At 42.9% G+C, this 16,584-nt stretch overlaps 1 protein-coding gene across 1 annotated transcript in view; it reads left to right on the plus strand.

Moving 5' to 3' along the window:
- The first annotated feature begins 4,436 nt into the window (after nt 1-4,436).
- The window catches only part of LOC123484003 (E3 SUMO-protein ligase ZBED1-like), a 39,295-nt gene continuing 27,147 nt past the window's right edge, over nt 4,437-16,584 (plus strand). Inside the window, exons 1-3 of the mRNA XM_045214018.1 lie at nt 4,437-4,569; nt 5,097-5,725; nt 5,810-6,103. Of these exons, the coding sequence (XP_045069953.1) occupies nt 4,497-4,569; nt 5,097-5,725; nt 5,810-6,103 (996 nt within the window). The 5' untranslated portion in view covers nt 4,437-4,496. The remainder of the gene's footprint in view (nt 4,570-5,096; nt 5,726-5,809; nt 6,104-16,584) is intronic.

Here is a 16,584-nt window from a genome sequence, read left to right on the forward strand (position 1 = left end):
AGGTATCTAGTAGCTATAGCTTAGTGTTCTATAGTAGCTGTTGTCCTTAACGACGGCTGGAGAGCAGCTTGGTGTTCTATAGTAGCTATTGTCCTTAACGACGGCTGGAGAGCAGCTTGGTGTTCTATAGTAGCTATTGTCCTTAACGAGGGCTGGAGAGCAGCTTGGTGTTCTATAGTAGCTATTGTCCTTAACGAGGGCTGGAGAGCAGCTTGGTGTTCTATAGTAGCTATTGTCCTTAACGAGGGCTGGAGAGCAGCTTAGTGTTCTATAGTAGCTGTTGTCCTTAACGACGGCTGGAGAGCAGCTTGGTGTTCTATAGTAGCTATTGTCCTTAACGACGGCTGGAGAGCAGCTTGGTGTTCTATAGTAGCTGTTGTCCTTAACGAGGGCTGGAGAGCAGCTTGGTGTTCTATAGTAGCTATTGTCCTTAACGAGGGCTGGAGAGCAGCTTGGTGTTCTATAGTAGCTATTGTCCTTAACGAGGGCTGGAGAGCAGCTTGGTGTTCTATAGTAGCTATTGTCCTTAACGAGGGCTGGAGAGCAGCTTGGTGTTCTATAGTAGCTATTGTCCTTAACGACGGCTGGAGAGCAGCTTGGTGTTCTATAGTAGCTATTGTCCTTAACGAGGGCTGGTGAGCAGCTTAGTGTTCTATAGTAGCTGTTGTCCTTAACGAGGGCTGGAGAGCAGCTTGGTGTTCTATAGTAGCTGTTGTCCTTAACGAGGGCTGGAGAGCAGCTTGGTGTTCTATAGTAGCTGTTGTCTTTAACGAGGGGTGGAGAGCAGCTTGGTGTTCTACAGTAGCTATTGTCCTTAACGAGGGCTGGTGAGCAGCTTAGTGTTCTATAGTAGCTGTTGTCCTTAACGAGGGCTGGAGAGCAGCTTGGTGTTCTATAGTAGCTGTTGTCCTTAACGAGGGCTGGAGAGCAGCTTGGTGTTCTATAGTAGCTGTTGTCTTTAACGAGGGGTGGAGAGCAGCTTGGTGTTCTACAGTAGCTGTTGTCCTTAACGAGGGCTGGAGAGCAGCTTGGTGTTCTATAGTAGCTGCTGTCCTTAACGAGGGCTGGAGAGCAGCTTAGTGTTCTATAGTAGCTGTTGTCCTTAACGAGGGCTGGAGAGCAGCTTGGTGTTCTACAGTAGCTGTTGTCCTTAACGAGGGCTGGAGAGCAGCTTGGTGTTCTATAGTAGCTGCTGTCCTTAACGAGGGCTGGAGAGCAGCTTAGTGTTCTATAGTAGCTGTTGTCCTTAACGAGGGCTGGAGAGCAGCTTGGTGTTCTACAGTAGCTGTTGTCCTTAACGAGGGCTGGAGAGCAGCTTGGTGTTCTATAGTAGCTGCTGTCCTTAACGAGGGCTGGAGAGCAGCTTAGTGTTCTATAGTAGCTGCTGTCCTTAACGAGGGCTGGAGAGCAGCTTAGTGTGGACTGTTCATATTCTCTCATCATAGTACATCTTTATTAAACAGCTTTAAAAATACTACACATTTATTAAACAGCATTTATAAAATCAATTATGGAATTTACATTCATATTATTTGAAAGAATATGAGATTTTCAATCGATTTAACATAACTCTAGAGACTTGAATGATGGCACTTGATAACTAACTTGACAATCTGTTGAAGTTGGGTGATGAGGAGCAGGCAGCCAGATGGGATTGTGGGACATATGTGAGATCAGGGTTTAGGGTGAGGTCAGGGGTTAGGAGTCGTGGAGGTGGAGCTGTGCAGTAGGAGATGAGTTGGACATTTAATGTGGTTCAGGTTGTTTGTGGTTTGTTGAGTTTGATGTGCATTATGAAGTGTTGAAAACAATAAAGTGTTTAAGTGGAACAGAATGGAAAATAGTGTGTAAGGTTAACCCTTCCTGTGTGTAAGGTTATTAACCCTTCCTGTGTGTAAGGTTAACCCTTCCTGTGTGTAAGGTTAACCCTTCCTGTGTGTAAGGTTAACCCTTCCTGTGTGTAAGGTTATTAACCCTTCCTGTGTGTAAGGTTATTAACCCTTCCTGTGTGTAAGGTTATTAACCCTTCCTGTGTGTAAGGTTAACCCTTCCTGTGTGTAAGGTTATTAACCCTTCCTGTGGTTCCTTCCTGTGTGTAAGGTTATTAACCCTTCCTGTGTGTAAGGTTATTAACCCTTCCTGTGTGTAATGTTATTAACCCTTCCTGTGTGTAAGGTTATTAACCCTTCCTGTGTGTAAGGTTATTAACCCATCCTGTGTGTAATGTTATTAACCCTTCCTGTGTGTAAGGTTATTAACCCTTCCTGTGTGTAAGGTTATTAACCCTTCCTGTGTGTAAGGATTAACCCTTCCTGTGTGTAAGGTTATTAACCCTTCCTGTGTGTAAGGTAACCCTTCCGTGTGTAAGGTTAACCCTTCCTGTGTGTAAGGTTATTAACCCTTCCTGTGTGTAAGGTTATTAACCCTTCCTGTGTGTAAGGTTAACCCTTCCTGTGTGTAAGGTTATTAACCCTTCCTGTGTGTAAGGTTAACCCTTCCTGTGTGTAAGGTTATTAACCCTTCCTGTGTGTAAGGTTATTAACCCTTCCTGTGTGTAAGGTTATTAACCCTTCCTGTGTGTAATGTTATTAACCCTTCCTGTGTGTAAGGTTATTAACCCTTCCTGTGTGTAAGGTTATTAACCCTTCCTGTGTGTAAGGTTAACCCTTCCTGTGTGTAAGGTTAACCCTTCCTGTGTGTAAGGTTATTAACCCTTCCTGTGTGTAAGGTTATTAACCCTTCCTGTGTGTAAGGTTATTAACCCTTCCTGTGTGTAAGGTTAACCCTTCCTGTGTGTAAGGTTATTAACCCTTCCTGTGTGTAAGGTTATTAACCCTTCCTGTGTGTAAGGTTATTAACCCTTCCTGTGTGTAAGGTTATTAACCCTTCCTGTGTGTAAGGTTATTAACCCTTCCTGTGTGTAAGGTTATTAACCCTTCCTGTGTGTAAGGTTAACCCTTCCTGTGTGTAAGGTTATTAACCCTTCCTGTGTGTAAGGTTATTAACCCTTCCTGTGTGTAAGGTTATTAACCCTTCCTGTGTGTAAGGTTATTAACCCTTCCTGTGTGTAAGGTTATTAACCCTTCCTGTGTGTAAGGTTATTAACCCTTCCTGTGTGTAAGGTTAACCCTTCCTGTGTGTAAGGTTATTAACCCTTCCTGTGTGTAAGGTTAACCCTTCCTGTGTGTAAGGTTATTAACCCTTCCTGTGTGTAAGGTTATTAACCCTTCCTGTGTGTAAGGTTAACCCTTCCTGTGTGTAAGGTTAACCCTTCCTGTGTGTAAGGTTATTAACCCTTCCTGTGTGTAAGGTTAACCCTTCCTGTGTGTAAGGTTATTAACCCTTCCTGTGTGTAAGGTTATTAACCCTTCCTGTGTGTAAGGTTATTAACCCTTCCTGTGTGTAAGGTTAACCCTTCCTGTGTGTAAGGTTAACCCTTCCTGTGTGTAAGGTTAACCCTTCCTGTGTGTAAGGTTAACCCTTCCTGTGTGTAAGGTTATTAGCCCTTCCTGTGTGTAAGGTTATTAACCCTTCCTGTGTGTAAGGTTATTAGCCCTTCCTGTGTGTAAGGTTATTAGCCCTTCCTGTAGGGCTGAACGATTAATTGCATTCGCGATAATATCGCGATTTGACTGAACGCGATTTTCTAATCGCAACGTGCGCGATTTGAGGTGGTCACGTGACGCGACTTTTCATGCTGTCCAGCGCAATGGCCTCTTGCTCGACGGAACAGTCAGAAACTGACACAGCTGATACTTTAATATCGAAGAGGAACAGCACGTCGGTGGTGTGGAACTATTTTGGTTTTAAAAAAGAAGATGCTGAGCAGCATCAGGTGTTGTGCAGAGCATGCCGTGCTCCGATTGCTACTTCACGGGGTAACACTACAAACCTGTTTCAGCACTTAAAAAAATACCACAAATCAATGCATGACAGTTGTATGACCAAAATGCCGAGCATCAGTGCGCGAGACAAGCCAAATACCTCAAGACAGGGATCACTGACAGAAATGTTCGAAAGTGTCACTCCGTATGAACGTAATTCAAAACGGCACGGAGAAATCACTCGGACAATAACCGAGTTCATAGCCAAAGATATGATGCCTCTCAGCACGGTGACCAAGCCTGGGTTCATGGCATTAATACATACGCTTGATAAACGTTACAGTATACCCTCCCGCACATACTTCAGTCAGACTGCCATACCGGAGCTGTACAAAAAGTGCAAAGAGAAAGTCGCCGCGGAACTTAAAACGGTGGAGTTTTTTGCTAGCACTACTGATATGTGGTCAAGCCGCACAGCTGAGCCGTACCAGAGTCTTACAGTCCATTTTATTGATGAAGATTTCAACCTCCGAGCTCGCTGCCTACAAACTACCTACTTCCCAGACGATCACACAGGGGAAAATATTGCAGCCGGCCTGAGAGAAGGGGCTTGTCAGCTGGGATCTCCACGAGGAGAATCACGTCTGCATCACGACGGACAACGCGTCGAATATGGTGCTTGCTGCGCGGCTTAATGAATGGACGAGGCTCCAATGTTTTGGCCACAGATTACATCTTGCCATTGGTAAGTTATCGTGTGTGTGTGTGTGTGTGTGTGTGTGTGTGTGTGTGTGTGTGTGTGTGTGTGTGTGTGTGTGTGTGTGTGTGTGTGTGTGTGTGTGTGTGTGTGTGTGTGTGAGTGCGAGAGAGAGAGATGCGTCGATTAGTAAAGCTGAATATACAAATATATATAAATGATATTATATAAATCGGATGGGATTAAATAAATTCATACTTCCACTCCTTTTCTAATATGTAAATTCATTTTACTTGCTTATATCATATGTCTGTCTGTGGTGGAATGCCCACCTGCATTTTTTTCTTTTCTTGTTTTTGTTTTTTACATGTTTTTTTAGTGTTTATGAGAGAGAGAGAGAGAGAAAGAGAGAGAGAATTGACATGCAAATAAAGACCCTTTGAATTGAGAGAGAGAGAGAGGATGTGTTGTGGATGTGTGTATTTCAGAATTACAGCTAATTTGAGTGTGTAATAGTGAGAGCCTTGTATCAAAACTCAAATTGTGTGTAATACACTACTTTTTATTTCTTTTAGAAAATGCACTCAAAGATGACAGAGTGTCAAGGGCAACAGCACTGTGCAGGAAGCTGGTGGGGCACTTTTCCCACAGTTGGAAGAAGAAAGCAGCCCTGACGGAGGCACAGAGAGAGCTCAAACTCCCTGAGCACAACCTCATAACGGAGTGCCCAACAAGATGGGGTTCTAAAGAAATGATGATTGCCAGAGTGCTTGAACAGGCCAAAGCCATTTCTCAGGTATTGTCTGGAGATCGATATGCACGCTCCCTTATCCCAACCTGGCAGGATATTGACGTGTTGGAGTCGATTCACAAGGCACTGCATCCTCTACTGGAGTTTACTGATGCTCTTTCTGGAGAGGAGTATGTAAGCATCTCCTACCTCAAGCCAGTTCTCCACCTTTTTGCCACATCAGTCCTGGCTGAAGATGCTGAGGACACTGACCTGACTAAATCAATAAAAACCAAAGTCCTAGCATACCTCAATAACAAATATGGAGACCCAAACATCCAGGAGCTTTTGGATGTTGCCTGTTTCCTGGACCCTAGGTTCAAAATACAGTACATCAGTACAGACAACATCCCTGCTATCAAGACTCGTCTGAAGACAGAGATAGTAGACTTGGCACAACGTACATATCATTGGGTAAATAATTATGTATTTCACAAAAACAAAAATTTTCTGTAAAATCTAACTGGAAAACTAATGGCTGTTGTTTTCATCTAATAGGAGAAGAGGTCTCGTACTGAAACTGTTCAGATGCCTCAAAGTGCACAGTCCTTGGGGGAAAAGACGAAGAGGTCTCTTGGCAGTTTTTTCAAGACCAGTTCAGCCTCTCCTTCTTTGCCTGTAAATCTTGAAGATGTCGCAGAGGCAGAGATAAACAATTACCTGATGACTCCTACCATTGATGGAGAAGATGATCCATTGGCTTGGTGGAGGGTGCACAAGATCAGCTACCCACAGTTGTGCACCATGGCACGCAAGTATCTTTGTGTACCTGCACAGCGCTCCCCTCAGAGCGTCTTTTTTAGCACAGGAGGGAATATTGTGACTTGCACTCGCTCATCCTTGAAGCCAGAAAAAGTCAATATTCTGGTTTTCTTAGCAAAAAACCTGTGAGCCACTGAGAACAGAACTGTTGGATAAGTATGGCTGGCAGTGCCATACTCGTAGTGAACTTTAGTCTGTGTGGTGTGTTATTGTTGTGTACTTGAGATAAGTGAGGCTCATCTATTTTATATTATAATATTCAAATCGTTTATAAAAATAGTTTGTCTAAATTAAAAGTGCATTTCTCATTTTTTATTTATAACTTTATTTACTTTGATTTTACAAAATATTTTCAAAGCAAATTCCTTGTTTCAGTTGTGTGAAATGTTACTGACTTGGGAGCAGTAAGATACATACAATTTAAAATTATTTTTTTCTTAAGACTGTACCTTTTGCACACAGTGTTTACAAAGTTCATGCCTTTGTTTAAATTATTTAAATGCACAGTGGCAAAGCCACAGATGTTTCTGTAATGAGCAGTTCAATAAAAATGTCATTTATTTCAAGTCATACATGTTTGAATTTAATTCTAACAAATAGACCCAGCCTATGGGAAAGAACATTTCACACTAAATGTATATACTATTGTGTTGGTCATATTTAAATCATTCATTATGTTTTGTAGGGGAAAAAGGATAAATAAATTAAATCGCATATTAAATCGCAATCGCAATATTGGGGGCAAAAAATCGCAATTAGATTATTTTCCAAAATCGTTCAGCCTTACCTTCCTGTGTGTAAGGTTAACCCTTCCTGTGTGTAAGGTTATTAACCCTTCCTGTGTGTACGGTTATTAACCCTTCCTGTGTGTACGGTTATTAACCCTTCCTGTGTGTAAGGTTAACCCTTCCTGTGTGTAAGGTTATTAGCCCTTCCTGTGTGTAAGGTTAACCCTTCCTGTGTGTAAGGTTATTAACCCTTCCTGTGTGTACGGTTATTAACCCTTCCTGTGTGTAAGGTTAACCCTTCCTGTGTGTAAGGTTATTAGCCCTTCCTGTGTGTAAGGTTAACCCTTCCTGTGTGTAAGGTTATTAACCCTTCCTGTGTGTACGGTTATTAACCCTTCCTGTGTGTACGGTTATTAACCCTTCCTGTGTGTAAGGTTAACCCTTCCTGTGTGTAAGGTTATTAGCCCTTCCTGTGTGTAAGGTTAACCCTTCCTGTGTGTAAGGTTATTAACCCTTCCTGTGTGTACGGTTATTAACCCTTCCTGTGTGTAAGGTTATTAACCCTTCCTGTGTGTAAGGTTAACCCTTCCTGTGTGTAAGGTTATTAACCCTTCCCTGTGTAGGTATTAACCCTTCCTGTGTGTAAGGTTAACCCTTCCTGTGTGTAAGGTTAACCCTTCCTGTGTGTAAGGTTAACCCTTCCTGTGTGTAAGGTTATTAGCCCTTCCTGTGTGTAAGGTTATTAACCCTTCCTGTGTGTAAGGTTATTAACCCTTCCTGTGTGTAAGGTTAACCCTTCCTGTGTGTAAGGTTAACCCTTCCTGTGTGTAAGGTTATTAACCCTTCCTGTGTGTAAGGTTAACCCTTCCTGTGTGTAAGGTTATTAACCCTTCCTGTGTGTAAGGTTATTAGCCCTTCCTGTGTGTAAGGTTAACCCTTCCTGTGTGTAAGGTTAACCCTTCCTGTGTGTAAGGTTATTAACCCTTCCTGTGTGTAAGGTTATTAACCCTTCCTGTGTGTAAGGTTATTAGCCCTTCCTGTGTGTAAGGTTAACCCTTCCTGTGTGTAAGGTTAACCCTTCCTGTGTGTAAGGTTAACCCTTCCTGTGTGTAAGGTTATTAACCCTTCCTGTGTGTAAGGTTATTAACCCTTCCTGTGTGTAAGGTTATTAGCCCTTCCTGTGTGTAAGGTTAACCCTTCCTGTGTGTAAGGTTAACCCTTCCTGTGTGTAAGGTTAACCCTTCCTGTGTGTAAGGTTATTAACCCTTCCTGTGTGTAAGGTTATTAACCCTTCCTGTGTGTAAGGTTATTAGCCCTTCCTGTGTGTAAGGTTATTAACCCTTCCTGTGTGTAAGGTTAACCCTTCCTGTGTGTAAGGTTATTAACCCTTCCTGTGTGTAAGGTTATTAACCCTTCCTGTGTGTAAGGTTATTAACCCTTCCTGTGTGTAAGGTTATTAGCCCTTCCTGTGTGTAAGGTTAACCCTTCCTGTGTGTAAGGTTATTAACCCTTCCTGTGTGTAAGGTTATTAACCCTTCCTGTGTGTAAGGTTATTAACCCTTCCTGTGTGTAAGGTTTTTAACCCTTCCTGTGTGTAAGGTTATTAACCCTTCCTGTGTGTAAGGTTATTAACCCTTCCTGTGTGTAAGGTTAACCCTTCCTGTGTGTAAGGTTAACCCTTCCTGTGTGTAAGGTTAACCCTTCCTGTGTGTAAGGTTATTAACCCTTCCTGTGTGTAAGGTTATTAACCCTTCCTGTGTGTAAGGTTAACCCTTCCTGTGTGTAAGGTTATTAACCCTTCCTGTGTGTAAGGTTAACCCTTCCTGTGTGTAAGGTTATTAACCCTTCCTGTGTGTAAGGTTATTAGCCCTTCCTGTGTGTAAGGTTAACCCTTCCTGTGTGTAAGGTTAACCCTTCCTGTGTGTAAGGTTATTAACCCTTCCTGTGTGTAAGGTTATTAACCCTTCCTGTGTGTAAGGTTATTAACCCTTCCTGTGTGTAAGGTTATTAACCCTTCCTGTGTGTAAGGTTATTAACCCTTCCTGTGTGTAAGGTTATTAGCCCTTCCTGTGTGTAAGGTTAACCCTTCCTGTGTGTAAGGTTAACCCTTCCTGTGTGTAAGGTTATTAACCCTTCCTGTGTGTAAGGTTATTAACCCTTCCTGTGTGTAAGGTTATTAGCCCTTCCTGTGTGTAAGGTTAACCCTTCCTGTGTGTAAGGTTAACCCTTCCTGTGTGTAAGGTTAACCCTTCCTGTGTGTAAGGTTATTAACCCTTCCTGTGTGTAAGGTTATTAACCCTTCCTGTGTGTAAGGTTATTAGCCCTTCCTGTGTGTAAGGTTAACCCTTCCTGTGTGTAAGGTTAACCCTTCCTGTGTGTAAGGTTATTAACCCTTCCTGTGTGTAAGGTTATTAACCCTTCCTGTGTGTAAGGTTATTAGCCCTTCCTGTGTGTAAGGTTATTAACCCTTCCTGTGTGTAAGGTTAACCCTTCCTGTGTGTAAGGTTATTAACCCTTCCTGTGTGTAAGGTTATTAACCCTTCCTGTGTGTAAGGTTATTAACCCTTCCTGTGTGTAAGGTTATTAGCCCTTCCTGTGTGTAAGGTTAACCCTTCCTGTGTGTAAGGTTATTAACCCTTCCTGTGTGTAAGGTTATTAACCCTTCCTGTGTGTAAGGTTATTAACCCTTCCTGTGTGTAAGGTTTTTAACCCTTCCTGTGTGTAAGGTTATTAACCCTTCCTGTGTGTAAGGTTATTAACCCTTCCTGTGTGTAAGGTTAACCCTTCCTGTGTGTAAGGTTAACCCTTCCTGTGTGTAAGGTTAACCCTTCCTGTGTGTAAGGTTATTAACCCTTCCTGTGTGTAAGGGTTATTAACCCTTCCTGTGTGTAAGGTTAACCCTTCCTGTGTGTAAGGTTATTAACCCTTCCTGTGTGTAAGGTTAACCCTTCCTGTGTGTAAGGTTATTAACCCTTCCTGTGTGTAAGGTTATTAGCCCTTCCTGTGTGTAAGGTTAACCCTTCCTGTGTGTAAGGTTAACCCTTCCTGTGTGTAAGGTTATTAACCCTTCCTGTGTGTAAGGTTATTAACCCTTCCTGTGTGTAAGGTTATTAACCCTTCATGTGTGTAAGGTTATTAACCCTTCCTGTGTGTAAGGTTATTAACCCTTCCTGTGTGTAAGGTTATTAACCCTTCCTGTGTGTAAGGTTATTAACCCTTCCTGTGTGTAATGTTATTAACCCTTCCTGTGTGTAAGGTTATTAACCCTTCCTGTGTGTACGGTTATTAACCCTTCCTGTGTGTAAGGTTATTAACCCTTCCTGTGTGTAAGGTTATTAACCCTTCCTGTGTGTAAGGTTATTAACCCTTCCTGTGTGTAAGGTTATTAACCCTTCCTGTGTGTAAGGTTATTAACCCTTCCTGTGTGTAATGTTATTAACCCTTCCTGTGTGTAAGGTTAACCCTTCCTGTGTGTAAGGTTATTAACCCTTCCTGTGTGTAAGGTTATTAACCCTTCCTGTGTGTAAGGTTAACCCTTCCTGTGTGTAAGGTTATTAACCCTTCCTGTGTGTAAGGTTATGAACCCTTCCTGTGTGTAAGGTTAACCCTTCCTGTGTGTAAGGTTATGAACCCTTCCTGTGTGTAATGTTAACCCTTCCTGTGTGTAAGGTTATTAACCCTTCCTGTTTGTAAGGTTATTAACCCTTCCTGTGTGTAAGGTTATTAACCCTTCCTGTGTGTAAGGTTATTAACCCTTCCTGTGTGTAAGGTTATTAACCCTTCCTGTGTGTAAGGTTATTAACCCTTCCTGTGTGTAATGTTATTAACCCTTCCTGTGTGTAAGGTTATTAACCCTTCTTGTGTGTACGGTTATTAACCCTTCCTGTGTGTAAGGTTATTAACCCTTCCTGTGTGTAAGGTTATTAACCCTTCCTGTGTGTAAGGTTATTAACCCTTCCTGTGTGTAAGGTTATTAACCCTTCCTGTGTGTAAGGTTAACCCTTCCTGTGTGTAAGGTTATTAACCCTTCCTGTGTGTAAGGTTATTAACCCTTCCTGTGTGTAAGGTTATTAACCCTTCCTGTGTGTAAGGTTATTAACCCTTCCTGTGTGTAAGGTTATTAACCCTTCCTGTGTGTAAGGTTATTAACCCTTCCTGTGTGTAAGGTTATTAACCCTTCCTGTGTGTAAGGTTATTAACCCTTCCTGTGTGTAAGGTTATTAACCCTTCCTGTGTGTAAGGTTATTAACCCTTCCTGTGTGTAAGGTTATTAACCCTTCCTGTGTGTAAGGTTATTAACCCTTCCTGTGTGTAAGGTTAACCCTTCCTGTGTGTAAGGTTAACCCTTCCTGTGTGTAAGGTTAACCCTTCCTGTGTGTAAGGTTATTAACCCTTCCTGTGTGTAAGGTTATTAACCCTTCCTGTGTGTAAGGTTAACCCTTCCTGTGTGTAAGGTTATTAACCCTTCCTGTGTGTAAGGTTATTAACCCTTCCTGTGTGTAAGGTTATTAACCCTTCCTGTGTGTAAGAGGCATTAAGAGTGTGTGATACGTCTTGGCAGCTTCTAAGCAGCTGTGTCTGTAAGTGATGAAGTGACATCTGTAACAGAGGTTAGGGTTAGATGGTATGTTACATCTGTAACAGAGGTTAGGGTTAGATGGTATGTTATATCTGTAACAGAGGTTAGGGTTAGATGGTATGTTACATCTGTAACAGAGGTTAGGGTTAGATGTTATGTTACATCTGTAACAGAGGTTAGGGTTAGATGGTATGTTACATCTGTAACAGAGGTTAGGGTTAGATGGTATGTTACATCTGTAACAGAGGTTAGGGTTAGATGGTATGTTACATCTGTAACAGAGGTTAGGGTTAGATGTTATGTTACATCTGTAACAGAGGTTAGGGTTAGATGTTATGTTACATCTGTAACAGTGGTTAGGGTTAGATGTTATGTTACATCTGTAACAGAGGTTAGGGTTAGATGTTATGTTACATCTGTAACAGAGGTTAGGGTTAGATGTTATGTTACATCTGTAACAGAGGTTAGGGTTAGATGGTATGTTACATGTGTAACAGAGGTTAGGGTTAGATGGTATGTTACATGTGTAACAGAGGTTAGGGTTAGATGGTATGTTACATGTGTAACAGAGGTTAGGGTTAGATGGTATGTTACATGTGTAACAGAGGTAGCTGGTGCATGGAGGTGAGTACCGACTGACCTGGGTGTGATACTGGGCAGATTCAATGGCGAGGCCGATAAGCAAGAGGGAAGATTCAGAGAACATTTGCTGCTAACACGTCACTGAATCCTTCATCTCAATCTAACCCCTTTTGAAAGAAGGGTTGTTTTTCATGGAGAAAATGTCTAAATTTAGATGTTAGTAAATAGAGGAAATTCTGAGGCCATAAAATCAAACCGGGAACCTGATTAATCGCTTACATCTATGGCTAAACTGAATCAATAAATCTTTTGACGAAATTATAAACAACTCAACCACTAGTAAGACCCATTATGTAAACCTAAAGCATGAGATGTTATTATTTTTCAGTGTCTATGAAGCCATATTCCTCCGAGGGAGTCCTCTAAACCCTTAGCTTCACTCTCAACTTGTAACTACATTTTGGTCGAGTTTTGACTATTGGACGAGTTAAGTAAGCTCAGACAACAGAAACATAAAGCTGTTTTATAAATGAGGATATAAAGTTCTGCAACAACGCCAGGCTTTTATTACAGATGTTCTAATAATCAGGCTAATGATTCTGTGAACTATCATTCCAACATTTAAAAATATAATGTAGATAAAGTGGGGTTGGTGAAGTTATGTATTTTGCTGTACCTGAAGTTATTAATATAGGATTTCCTTGTTTTGATAACCCTCCAGGGTTCCTACTTTAGGAAGGGGGCACACATCTGATGTTTCTGCCAAAGCATATAGATCAAATCAAATCAAATCAAATCAAATTTTATTGGTCACATGTGCTGAATACAACAGGTGCAGACATTACAGTGAAATGCTTACTTACAGCCCTTAACCAACAGTGCATTTATTTTAAACAAAAAAGTAAGAATAAAACAACAACAAAAAAGTGTTGAGAAAAAAAGAGCAGAAGTAAAAATAAAGTGACAGTAGGGAGGCTATATATACAATAGAATAAAGTGACAGTAGGGAGGCTATATATACAGGGGGTACCGTTGCATAGTCAATGTGCGGGGGGCACCGGCTAGTTGAGGTAGTTGAGGTAATATGTACATGTGGGTAGAGTTAAAGTGACTATGCATAAATACTTAACAGAGTAGCAGCAGCGTAAAAAGTATGGGGTGGGGGGGGCAGTGCAAATAGTCCGGGTAGCCATGATTAGCTGTTCCAGGAGTCTTATGGCTTGGGGGTAGAAGCTGTTGAGAAGTCTTTTGGACCTAGACTTGGCACTCCGGTACCGCTTGCCGTGCGGTAGCAGAGAGAACAGTCTATGACTAGGGTGACTGGAGTCTTTGACAATTTTGAGGGCCTTCCTCTGACACCGCCTGGTATAGAGGTCCTGGATGGCAGGGAGCTTTGCCCCTGTGATGTACTGGGCCGTACGCACTACCCTCTGTAGTGCCTTGCGGTCAGAGGCCAAGCAGTTGCCATACCAGGCGGTGATGCAACCAGTCAGGATGCTCTCGATGGTGCAGCTGTAGAATTTTTTGAGGATCTGAGGACCCATGCCAAATCTTTTTAGTCTCCTGAGGGGAATAGGCTTTGTCGTGCCCTCTTCACGACTGTCTTGGTGTGTTTGGACCATGATAGTTCGTTGGTGATGTGGACACCAAGGAACTTGAAGCTCTCAACCTGTTCCACTACAGCCCGTCGATGAGAATGGGGGGCGTGCTCAGTCCTCTTTTTTTTCCTGTAGTCCACAATCATCTCCTTTGTCTTGGTCACGTTGAGGGAGAGGTTGTTGTCCTGGCACCACACGGCCAGATCTCTGACCTCCTCCCTATAGGCTGTCTCATCGTTGTCGGTGATCAGGCCTACCACTGTTGTGTCGTCGGCAAACTTAATGATGGTGTTGGAGTCGTGCCTGGCCATGCAGTCATGGGTGAACAGAGAGTACAGGAGGGGACTGAGCACGCACCCCTGAGGGGGCCCCGTGTTGAGGATCAGTGTGGCAGATGTGTTGTTACCTACCCTTACCACCTGGGGCGGCCCGTCAGGAAGTCCAGGATCCAGTTGCAGAGGGAGATGTTTAGTCCCAGGATCCTTAGCTTAGTGATGAGCTTTGAGGGCACTATGGTGTTGAATGCTGAGCTGTAGTCAATGAATAGCATTCTCACGTAGGTGTTCCTCTTGTCCAGGTGGGAAAGGGCAGTGTGGAGTGCGATAGAGATTGCATCATCTGTGGATCTGTTGGGGCGGTATGCAAATTGGAGTGGGTCTAGGGTTTCTGGGATTATGCTGTTGATGTGAGCCATGACCAGTCTTTCAAAGCACTTCATGGCTACAGACGTCAGTGCCACGGGTCGGTAGTCATTTAGGCAGGTTATCTTAGAGTTATTGGGCACGGGGACTATGGTGGTCTGCTTGAAACATGTTGGTATTACAGACTCAGTCAGGGACATGTTGAAAATGTCAGTGAAGACACTTGCCAGTTGGTCAGCACATGCTCGGAGTACACGTCCTGGTAATCCGTCTGGCCCTGCGGCCTTGTGAATGTTGACCTGCTTAAAAGTCTTACTCACATCGGCTACGGAGAGCGTGATCACATAGTCGTCCGGAACAGCTGGTGCTCTCATGCATGCTTCAGTGTTGCTTGCCTCAAGCGAGCATAGAAGTGGTTTAGCTCGTCTGGTAGGCTTGTGTCACTGGGCAGCTCGCGGCTGTGCTTCCCTTTGTAGTCTGTAATAGTTTTCAAGCCCTGCCACATCCGACGAGCGTCAGAGCCAGTGTAGTATGATTCAATCTTAGACCTGTATTGACTCTTTGCCTGTTTGATGGTTCGTCGGAGGTCATAGCGGGATTTCTTATAAGCGTCCGGGTTAGAGTCCCGTTCCTTGAAAGCGGCAGCTCTACCCTTTAGCTCAGTGCGGATGTTTCCTGTAATCCATGGCTTCTGGTTGGGGTATGTACGTCACGGTCACTGTGGGGACGACATCATCGATGCACTTATTGATGAAGCCAGTGACTGATGTGGTGTACTCCTCAATGCTGTCTGAAGAATCCCGGGAACATGTTCCAGTCTGTGCTAGCAAAACAGTCCTGTAGCTTAGCATCTGCGTCATCTGACCACTTTTTTATTAGCCGAATCACTGGTGCTTCCTGCTTCAGTTTTTGCTTATAAGCAGGAATCAGGAGGATAGAGTTATGGTCAGATTTGCCAAATGGAGGGCGAGGGAGAGCTTTGTATGCGTCTCTGTGTGTGGAGTAAAGGTGGTCTAGAGTTTTTTCCCCTCTGGTTGCACATTTAACATGCTGGTAGAAATTAGGTAGAACGGATTTAAGTTTCCCTGCATTAAAGTCCCCTGCTACTAGGAGCGCTGCATCTGGATGAGCATTTTCCTGTTGATTAATGGCCTTGTACAACTCATTCAGTGCAATCTTAATGCCAGCATTGGTTTGTGGTGGTAAATAGACAGCTATGAAAAATATAGATGAAAACTCTCTTGGTAAATAGTGTGGTCTGCAGCTTATCATAAGATACTCTACCTCAGGCGAGCAAAACCTTGAGACTTCCTTAGTATTTGATTTGGTGCACCAGCTGTTGTTTACAAATATACAGAGACCGCCACCCCTCGTCTTACCCGAGTCTGCCGTTCTGTCCTGCCGATGTAGCGTATAGCCTGCTAGCTGAATGTTATCATTGTCGTCGTTCAGCCACGACTCCGTGAAACATAAGATATTACAGTTTTTAATGTCCCGTTGGTAGGATAACCGTAATCTTAAATCGTCCATTTTATTCTCCAAAGCTTGAACGTTGGCTAATAGGATTGATGGGAGAGGCAGTTTACTCGTTCGCCGTCGGATCTTACAAGGCACCCCGACCCCACGTCCACGATATCTCCGTCTCTTCCTCACGCGAATGACGGGGATCTGGGCCTTGTCGGGAGTCTGTAGAATATCCTTCGCGAACGCCTCGTTGAAGAAAAAGTGTTCGTCCAACGCGAGGTGAGTAATCGCTGTCCTGATATCCAGAAGCTCTCTTTGGTTATAAGAGACGATGGCAGAAACATTATGTACAAAATAAATTACAAATAACGCGGAAAAACACACATAATAGTACAATTGGTTAGAGGGCTGTAAAACGGCAGCCATCTTCTTCCGGCGCTGTTCTAGACAGATGTCGAACATTCAACTGTTCTTTTGGTTTTCTTGAAATCAATTATTTTAAAAACATACAATGAAATAGTGTGAAAGTGTAATTGTTTTGGTACTAGATGCTGAAAGCTTCAAGTCAAAGGATTTGCATCAGTTTTGTATTGTTTTTTTGTAAAAATGTGTAAATACAATGCCTTTTTTAATTGTTGCAAGGGTGGTTAAATTGTTTCTTTTGTAAAATCTTTTCAAAGTTTACATTAATACCAAGTCTTCGTATATTTTTTTGCTGTGAAACACTGTCTTGTATTTATTTTGTAGTAAACACCTTCAGTCAGGACAACTGTTTACAGAGAAGAGAAGAAGCCAATAAGTGTGACAGCTTGTCCCTGTCTGTGTCTCTGTATCACTATCTGCTGGCTGTAGAGTCTCCATGTCTCTGTGTCTCCATCTGCTGGCTGTAGAGTCTCCATGTCTCTGTTTATCCATCTGC

Source organism: Coregonus clupeaformis, unplaced genomic scaffold (genome assembly GCF_020615455.1).
Source record: "Coregonus clupeaformis isolate EN_2021a unplaced genomic scaffold, ASM2061545v1 scaf0182, whole genome shotgun sequence".
Taxonomy (NCBI): domain Eukaryota; kingdom Metazoa; phylum Chordata; class Actinopteri; order Salmoniformes; family Salmonidae; genus Coregonus; species Coregonus clupeaformis.